Consider the following 10,246-nt stretch of genomic DNA (forward strand, 5'->3'; position numbering starts at 1 on the left):
CTTACAATATGAATGAGGAAGTTAATGCTACCAGCTATCACTTTATCACCTAGTCAACTGTGTCAGTATTATTACAGGAGCCCACAGGGTTAACCCACGAAGTTTTTTTTTTAACACTGCAAATAGCAAGTGTTTGGGAGGTTCCTTGGACAAAATGAAATTTCTTTTATTCCTCATCCCTACAAAAGTGGCCTTGAACCCCTGCATAAGGAGCTCTAAAGGAATGCTGATGAAGCCATCTCTCAGCTTCAAACCCAGCCTTCTTTATTCTGCTTTGTGATGCTGGGGTTGCAGTCTCTAGGTAGTTCATTTCTTCGACAGCTGGCTTCCTTTTAGAATCAGCCAATAGGGGAGATGCTAAAGGGAGACTGGAAGGCCAGAGGAGGAAGACATGTGCTCCTGTCCTTTGCTTCTTGTGCAGCCCCCTTGCCCCAGCAACGCTGCACTTTGCATAAGAGCAATTAGTACCAGTGAACAGTTCACCCATAACTCCCAGAACTAGCTTCCATGTGTCCCCACCCACATCCCCCAGAAACCATGACCGACCAGCCAGCCAGCTAGAATTCCTTCTTCAAAAGACTGAATTCCAGCTTCACGGAGTCCTTTTGCTGACACCAGTACCAGCCATGCAGTATCCCCCTCCTTGGAGGGCTGAGTCCCCATTCCACAGTCCCTCCTCTGAATTTCAAAGGCGAAGCAGAACCCCCTTATCATAGGTCTAAGCCCGAGCTCCAAGTAGGCCCTCTACAAGCTCCTTAAAGGTTGGGTCTGACCTCACCCATTTGTTCCTCCAGAACTAGGTAAATGCTTCCTGAAGTTACCACCTCCTTGATATTTTGCTTGCCTTTCTTGCATTTTTTTGTTCTTTAAAATCTGGTGAACAACTTCTTGTATTAAATTCTCTCTGACAAAATAATTGGTGCAATTTCTATCTCCTAACAGGATCCTGACTGGTAACGGTGTTAACACTGGTGCAAGAGAGGAAAGGCCTTGATTAGGAAGGCTAAATGAGGCAAGTACAAATAAAGAGTTAGATGCACTTCAGAGGAACAAGTAACAGGATAAGAGATGGCAGGAAGAGGAGAGGTGCTAAGACAACTTGTGGAACACCTATGCTTCATAAAGAAAAAGGAATTCTAAAAAGTCAGAAGGCACATATTTGGTCTTCAGAGACTGAAAGTGAGATTAAAGCAGGCACAGGTGTACAGGACAGCCCCGTAGACTATATGGTATTAAAGACAAAGTGGATTTTGATACAAATGTTAATTGTATTAAGTCTTTAAACTTACAGAAAATGAGTTTTGTGAATTATATTTATGTTGTACCTAACTGTATTTAATTTCACCCTTCCGTGGCATAGTAAAATTGCAGGGCATTTTAACCAACTGTTTATAGAGTAGGCTGAAATTTGAAGACAAATATATTGCTAGGGAAATTAGGAGAAAAGGTCCGGTCAAAGAGCACATCTTTGCTGAAAAGAACATATGAATGCTTCATGTTTTCTTTATATGGTGGCAAAGAAGAACTCTTTCAGAGGGTAAGACAGGAGATGCAGCTCTGATGTGGAGTCCTACAGGAATGTGAACTCTAAATCACTCTGGCTCCAGGAGGACTGACCTACATATATTTGGTTTATTTAACAAACTGTTTAATAGCAGATAAACTGAAGTACTGAAGTATGAAGGGAAGTCTATGCATAACACCTCAATGTTTCTAAAACTCAAGAGATTCCTGAGTATATAAAAGTAATTGCTACCGGCCTTCAGAAGTTCTAAATTTTCGTTACTGACTAAATTACCATTTTGGTACAATTCAGATTAATTGCAAGGTACAAAGAACATTGTAAAAAACATAGTTTTCAACATTTCTTCAAATGTTTAAAGCTAAATGATGAAATCAAAACTTTAGATTCTATTCATGGATAAAGAAATGATTCTATACACCTTTAAAAAGTTAAAGACATTATCTTTTTAAATGTTACATAATATAATAGTCTTCAGGAACACCCTAATCCTAGAATGACAATAATACTTAGTTAACATTTTTTAACACCCAAATAATGGAAATTAAATTATTTTTTAAAAGTCACCTGTTGATGGCGAAATACAGTAATCATCCTCCACAGACTGGCCATAGAGATCATCATCTTCAAAATCTAAAATAAAAACACAAGAGATAAAGTCTTCACAAGTTCTTTTTATATTCTTAGTTATTAACAAGGAAGCATCTGAATTCTCTCCAAACTAAATTGTTCCTCAAAATTAAAGGAGCTTGGAATGTCTACATTTCCAAAAAATTCTAAAAATTTTACCCACAAAGTAGGTACTTACTTTCTGTATTCATAAAGACATATATAGTTCTTCAGTTTTTAAGCTAATTGGTTTTTTTTAATTTTTCCAAGTTTTCACTGCATGTGATCAAAAAATGATACTACCAGAGACCACACGCCTGAATCGTCTCCAGTGTTAAATCTGAAATAAGTCATCCATTCATTTTTTTTCACCAAGCGCCATTCTGTGACCAAAGCATTTATTTCCCATACAACTGACTAGCACGGGGTATACAATCAGACCATGAAAACAGTTTTTCTTCATGTCAAGCTGGTTAATTTCTGTAAAAACCATCTTATCCTAAATTCCCTTATGCTCTCTGTTCATGCTAATTAGACTTTTTTCCTACTGACTAGAATATGTACTTTGCCCAGATTTTCCTAAGGCTGTTTCTTTTTCCTTGTTAAGGTTCCAGCTCAAATGTCACCTACTTGCATACGTCTTCCCTGACCACTCTGGTAAAGCGGCAAGTCTCAACCCAACACGTTCACTCTCTAGCACACTCCTCCAGTTGTGTCTTCAATGCACTATCTGTCTCATTCCATGAGACTATAAGCTCCTTGAGGGAAAGGCTTTGTCTTAGCCAACTACCTGGCACATGATTGGAACTAAATTAGTGTTCCTTTTATTATAAATTAATGAACCGAACAATTTAAAACTAAAACCCACAAAAAAGGTTATTATGTTTACATAAATGCATTTATTCATTTGATAAATAGATTATGCCAAGGACTATTAGACATATCTGAGGGACAACAGTGAGTGACAGGTACATTCCCAGATCTCTATGAACCTAAAATCTAACAGGAAACATAGACACAAAAGCAGGCAATTACAAAATTATATGACAAATGTTTGAGACATGAGAAATATACAGTGATTTGGGATCACACATATGAACAACAAAAACAGAACTGGGAATGGGGTGGCTGGGGAAAGATCCCCAGAATATAATATTTAGACAAATCCCAAAGGACAGTAAGCTAGTTTCTGAGGAACAGCATGTTCAAGGGTTGAGACCAAATATTTACAGCAAAGAAAAATTAGATAAATGCTGCTTTTGGATAAAAATATGTAACAGTCTGGGGTGCCTGGATGGCTCAGTTGGTTAAGTGTCTGCTTTCGGCTCAGGTCATGATCCCAGGGTCCGGTGGGTGAGCCCCACACTGGGCTCCCTGCTCAGCAGAAAGCCTGCTTCTCCCTTTCTCTCTGCTGCTCCCCCCGCTTGTGCACGCTCTCTGTCAAATAAATAAATAAAATTTTTTAAAAAATATGTAAGTCAATAAATTATTAGATCACAATCCCAGTAAATGATTTATTAGCAAATAAATGAGGAGCCATTTACAAAATATTATTTTTAGATATGAAAGCCAAGAAACTTTTTTACCATGTCAGTTTTTCAACTCAAATTGACCCTAACTATGCCACAATATAAAAAGATGAAGAGAATTCTTTCCTAGTATTTTTGTAAAGTGATTCTTTTCCTCAACAAAATTCTGTAGTATTCACCGCACATAAAGTATTGTTGGAGTAAATGTAACAATAGAGTAAATATAACAATAAGGTAAGGACTATGCCCTCCTGGCACTTTTAAATTAGTAGCTAACTCAGCATTAGCTAAAGGCAGTCATGTAAAGTACTACCCAAATTAAAGAGAAGAACAAAGTGAAAGTTAAATAGAGGAACCAATAGGTTTAAAGCACATACTCTCTCTAATAACGTCATATTACTTTTAAGAATTTTCAATTATTTTAAAATAATACGAAGGGGAAACTTAAACTGAGAAAAAAGAGAAATAAGCTGAATCTTTAAAATGAGTACAATTTTATAAGCAGGAGATGGGGATGAACCTCCTATGCTATAGGAACAGCTTGTTTATGATGTCATCAATTGTTCCAAAGAAATATGAAAAAGAACAACCTGAACTGGGGTTGCCCAGGTGAGAAGACACTTAGCACTCACTCCCACAGGCCAAGCACCTCTCCTCCAGTAAAACTTTCCTTCACATTAGAAATCCTGCTTAAACTCCTCCAACCCACCCTGAATAAGGGGTCCTCACTTACATAGCTCTCACAGCATCTTGGGAGTACTTTTTGTAGCCTGTCATACTCCAATCATCTGTTACTTGTGTAGATTCCCTTTAGATTCCCTCAAGCATCTTACTATAAGTCCCCAAAGCTTTGAGCAGTACTCCGAGCACTCAATTAATGAAGAATAAACACTCAATTAATGTTGGTTGAGGAAATTATACTTACTTAAGAAATGAATAAGTTGCAATTAGGCCTATTCGTATTTTTTATATCATAACCTCAAAAATATCTCTGAGGCTAAAGTCATCCCTCAAGTAGCAGTGATCCACATGCAATGCTTACCCACTGCAACACTTAAAACGGCCTCCAATCTGAAGTGAACACCAGGAACCTAACATGAGCCTGGCTGACTAGGTGACAGTCTCCAAATGTAGCACACAGGCTTAGTTATCCTCCGCTGTGGTTAGGGCAATACTAATGTTCTAGGATAATCGTCTGGCAATGCCAATAACATATTAACCACACATATTATATATAACATATAATATGTTATAACATATAACCAACATATTAAGCACACTTACACGATCTGCACTTTAAAAAGACAATAGGTCTTTACTCCTTTTTTGCACTCTTTCATATTTATTTATAATTTTAGTTTGCATAATGCTTGGTGATGCCTATAATTATCCACTGCATAGAGATGATGTGCTTACCCTAAACTAATTCTCTTTTTAAACTCCTAAAGAACATTCATATGCACATTTTTTATTTCATTTTTTAAAATCAAGAAGTATGTTCCGGAGCCGCCTTGCTTCTAGTATTTTTTTTCCCTCCCATTCCAAAATACATTTAAATTCAACATTATCGACCAAGAACTGGGTATACACGTCAAGGTCAACTGATCCAGTTATTCACTGGGCCTTTTTGATATATTTTTTTATCGTCTCCTAATTATTAACTTTAAACTCATAGAAAATAAGTTATCTGCTCAAGCCAAGTTCTGTACTCAGTATATATGAACAAACACAAACGATTTACCATGTATACCTAAGTTACGGCAAAACAGTTGAATGTAGGCATGAACTCAATCCGTCTTTTACAAATAAGCAGTTTCATGGGCATTTTTGAAAAGGGGGTCGCAAAACACTACCCAGGAGTAGACAATTATCTACCCGACCTGAGGGGAGACAATAGGAGGGAGAGATGATAATGCTTACGTGCACAAATATCACCAGATCCCAACCTTCCCAAATGTCCTTCCCATACGACTCCGTGCAGCAACCTCCCCCTCCGTAAATAAAATCAATCCCAGAGAGAAGCCACGACTTAAAACAATGCCATTCGCCAGCACTCAGATGTACTGTTATTTTCTCCAACTGAGCCTAGTCTGAATTCCAGCCTTGCACCACAAACGAGAAATTCACACATCGAAGTGAAAGCCAACGGGCTGCGATCCCAGCTGGAACCGCGAAAATGACGTCCCGGCATGACCCTGCCACCTACCTTCATCGTAGTTATAGCCTCGGACATTCCGATGCCGGGCCATGGCGTTGGAGAGGGCGTTCGCCACAGCCCCTTACAAAACACACGGTTTAGATACTGATAAAGCGCCAACTGCGGCCTGACCGACACATACGCGCCATCTTAACTTCCGGCAAGCCTCTGTGCCGAGCGCCTGCGCACGCGCGACGTCTTTTCTGCGCACTGCAGGACGGCAACCTCTCAGGGTCACCCGCCACCCTGGGGCCATGCGCAGAGACGCGCACGGAAGCGTCCTTTTAGCATGGTCCCGCCCACAGACGGGTTGACTGACAGAGGGCTCGAAGGGGCGGGATCCCAGTGTCTAGTATTTGCCGGTTTGTACCAAAGCTTTGGAGCCTGAGTCCTGGACCTACGTCAGCGTTCCAGGTTATTTCCCAAATCTGGTTTCTGATAATGAAGCTGACTGTGTGCTTGATAGAAGCAGGAAACTTATGTAACTTTCATCTTTGAGGCCTAGTTAGGCACGTAATAGGCACTCACAAACTTGTACACGTTTGGTTTAAGAATCGGTCCAAGATTTAGAGGGGCGTAAAAATGACTCTGTTTAAATGGGTATATATGGTTTAACTGAGAACCTTGCTACAATAGGTCACCATGCCTTCGTGTATGTAAGTTATGGTTTCACGTGTATGCTCCATCCTGCGTTAACACCTTTAGTAAACAGATGTCTGCCCTTTAGCTGTGCACACAATTATCAGCATCGTAAGGAATTCTTTGAGCATTCATTGAACACATAATCATGTGTAACATGCGAAGGGTATTAAATATAGCTTATTAGACATAGCACTGGCCTTAGATATCCTCATTTCTTAGGACGCAAAGTGGAAACAAAAACACAAAGTGAATGATGCCATGTAAAAAAATCAGCATCATTATCATAACTGAACAAATTACACTTCGGTTCTAGCCTGTTTTCAAAATGGTGATACATCAAATTCTAGAACTGAATTAAAAACTTACTCAACTTTATTATACGTAATAAAAAGATAATGATGCAAATGCAGTTCATATTTGTAAGTGGCTTGAAATATAATTTATACGTGCATTTGATCGTGTCTGATTGCCAAGTGTTTGTTCTTAATTATCATTGATGTTTAATGTAGCTCCAAGACAAAATTATACACAAAAATAGTTGCTAATTTTATATGGCCTAAGGGTTTTTACACTTTTAGATAATTTTTATGTTGCAGCCTGTTTCTTTGTAAAATGGAGATAGTAATAGTATCTAACTCACACAGTGGTGAATAATAAATTATCCTTTTAAGATGATTTCACACAGATCTCAGATGCTTTAAAATGTTAGGCGTTAAAATACAAATGGCAGCTTCTAGCCGGGTGTAATTGTCAATTACGAGCTTCAGTATATAACTCAACTGAGGTAGGAAGCGGATGAGTTATAAATTGACCACATAAACAGTACTACAAAGCAATGAAGAAGAAAATATTACTTCTTCCTGAGGAATAGTATATAATTTGCTTCTGGTTCATCAATAATGCACTCTTTTCACATTCTAAATACTTTTTAGAACCTTGACTTCATCTCAAGCAATAGCGTCTTCAGAAAAAAACCCTTCACTGACTTCCTCAGAAAGTGTTAGGAATTTTATTCTCTGCCCCCAGAATTCTTCAGTTGTGATTTTTGTATTGTGGTTTGATGGAAAGTACTGTAATTTTGGAGTCAGACAAACCTGGATTTCAGTGCCAGTTCTGCCACTTTCTGTTAACTTCTTTGGGCTCAATGTATTCATCTGTAAAATGGGTACAAAAAGTTATGTCTTCTGTTTTGTGAAAAGTAAATGAAGGAATGGATATAAAAACAGCTGTTACCTAATAAGTTCTGTAAGAGAGGAAAAAATCTCTTCTTTGGGTCTCTGACTATAAGAGTTAAGCTGCCATAAGAGAGATTAATAGGAGAAAAGCACACAAGTTTAAATTTTTACACATACATGAAAGCCTTCACAAGAGAGTGAAGATCCAAAGAAGTGACCACAGCAGGAAGCTTTTGTAACTTTTAAACAAAGAAACAATCAACTTGTCAAGAATTGATAAGACAAAGAGTTATGGGCTATGGGTAGTTAATTGTGGGGAAGTAACTAGGAAATGTATGGTAGTGGTAAGGGGGGTGCAAAACAAGTGGAAGATAAGGGTTAGTTCAGTAAATTTGTACAGATCAATTTCAGCATCAGTTCCCTCTGACAATAAGGATGCTTTCTTGTCCTGGTATAGGAAAGGTATCTTTCTCATGGGAAATGTGATGGCCTGTTTTATAAAGAAAAGGTTAGGTTTGCAATTTCTGAGGTTCCTTCAGCTCAAAACAATCAGTATGCCAAAGTGGCATATTTTGGGGTGAAAGGCTCTGGAGTCCTTCAATACTCAATAAATGCTATTTCTCTACCCAACTAATTGGAAAGCTTTATCTTTGTTCCTCCAGCACTTTGAATGTTTACCGAATGAACTACGGAATGAAAAAAAAAAAATAGAGCCTCTGAGAAAGACAAATACCACATGATTTCATTCATATGTAGAATCTAAGAAACAAAACAAATGAATAAACAAACTCAAAGCAGAATCAGACCTGTAAATAGGAAGAACAAACTGATAGTTGCAAGAAGGGAAGGGGGATGGGCACATGGGTGAAGGGGAGTGGAAGAAAAAGGTCACAAGAATAAATGGCACAGCATAGGGAATATGGTCAGTGATATTGTACTAGCATTGTATGGTGACGTATGGGAGCTACACTTGCTGGGAGCACAGCATACTGTATAGAGAAGTTGAATCACTATGATGTACACCTGAGACTGATGTAACATCGTGTGTCAATTATACTCAAATAAAATCATTTTTAAAATATGATACAGTCTCTCGGTATATTTAACAAATGTCATAAACAACTATACAAATAATTCATTTTTATATCAACTTGTAAAAAAAGTTAGAAATGCAAATAGCATAAATACATTACTGAAAAGTTTTTAACACCTTTATTGAGGAATCCTTGACAAGAAACCTACACATATTTAAGTATACAATTTGATACATTTTGACATATGTATTTACCAGTGAACCCATTAACCCAAACAAGATAATGAACATTCCAGATACCCAAAAGTTTCCTCAAGTATCTTTATAATCTGTCTCCTTCCGCACCCCCCCCCCTACATGCCCTCCTCACCCTGGTCCCATGCAGCAACTCATCTGTCACTATAGATTAGTTTGTATTTTCTAAAATTTTACATAGAGGAAATCATATAATATGTATTCTTTTTTATAGGTCTTCATTCACTCAGCATAATAATTTCGAGACTCATCAGTATAGGTGCTTTAATCAATAGTTCATTCCTTTTTATTGCAGAGGGGAATTCCATTGTATGGATATATGACAATTTGTTTTTCCATTCGCCTATTGATAGCTATTTGGGTCATTTTCAATTTTGGTTACTACAAATAGGGCTACTATGATCATCCATGTACAATTCTTTGTATGGACATAAACTATTTCTCCTAGATAAATACCAAGGAGTGGAGTGGCTGGATGGTATGACAGGTTATCTCTAGCTTTTTAAGAAACTGCCAAACTGTTTTCCCAAGTGGTTGTAACGTTTAATGCTCCCGCCCTCTGTGCAGTTCCATTTCCTCTACATCCTAACCATCACTGGTTATGGTCTAAAGATGTGTTTATTTGACATTTCTATATCCTCTTTGGTGAAGTGTCTGTTTGAATGTTTTTGTGTATTTTTAATGAAGTGTTTGTTTTCTTATTTTTTACTTTAGAAAGTTGTTTTTATATTCTGGATACAACTACTTTATCTGATACAATTTGTAAATATTTCTCCCAGTGTGTAACTGGTCTTTTCATTCTTTTAACGGTGTCTTTTGAATAGCATAAGTTTTTAGGTTTGATGAAGTTCAAGTCATCAATTTTTTTAAAATAATAGATTATTTTAAAATATGGATACTGTATCTAAGATCTTTGCCAAGCCCAAAGTCACAAAAATTTTCTCTTAATTTTTAAAAAGTTAATGGTCTACATTTAGATTTTTTTATCCATTTTCAGTTGATTTTTGTATATGTATAGAGTTTGCATCAAAGTTTATATATATATATATACATATACATATATATGTGTGTGTATATATATATATGTGCAATTGTTCCAGCACAATTGTTGAAAAGAAGGTCATTTTCCCACCATTTCATCTGCATCTTTATCAAACATCAGTTGTCCATACACGTGTGATCTATTTCTAGGTTCTACATTCTATTGATCTGTCTTGATACCAATACCATGCTGTCATGATTATTGTATCTTCAAAATTCTTAAAATTAGGTTATGTTAATCCG

General features: G+C 37.2%; 1 protein-coding gene across 2 annotated transcripts in view; it reads right to left on the minus strand.

The window, feature by feature from the left end:
- The window catches only part of HBS1L (HBS1 like translational GTPase), an 82,165-nt gene extending 76,099 nt beyond the window's left edge, over window positions 1-6,066 (minus strand). The window contains exons 1-2 of one of the 2 annotated variants that reach the window (XM_045814771.2): window positions 5,867-6,046; window positions 2,090-2,155 (exon numbers count right to left, since the gene is read on the minus strand). In XM_045814771.2, coding sequence (XP_045670727.1) covers window positions 2,090-2,155; window positions 5,867-5,909 — 109 coding nt within the window. In that variant the 5' untranslated portion in view covers window positions 5,910-6,046. Of the gene's footprint in view, window positions 1-2,089; window positions 2,156-5,866 lie in introns of both variants that reach the window. The other variant, XM_045814772.2, reaches the window with a different exon arrangement.
- Window positions 6,067-10,246: the final 4,180 nt, after the last annotated feature.

The sequence above is a fragment of the Ursus americanus genome, chromosome 11 (genome assembly GCF_024610735.1).
Source record: "Ursus americanus isolate L20-20 chromosome 11, mUrsAme1.1.p, whole genome shotgun sequence".
In the NCBI taxonomy this organism is placed as follows: Eukaryota; Metazoa; Chordata; class Mammalia; order Carnivora; family Ursidae; genus Ursus; species Ursus americanus.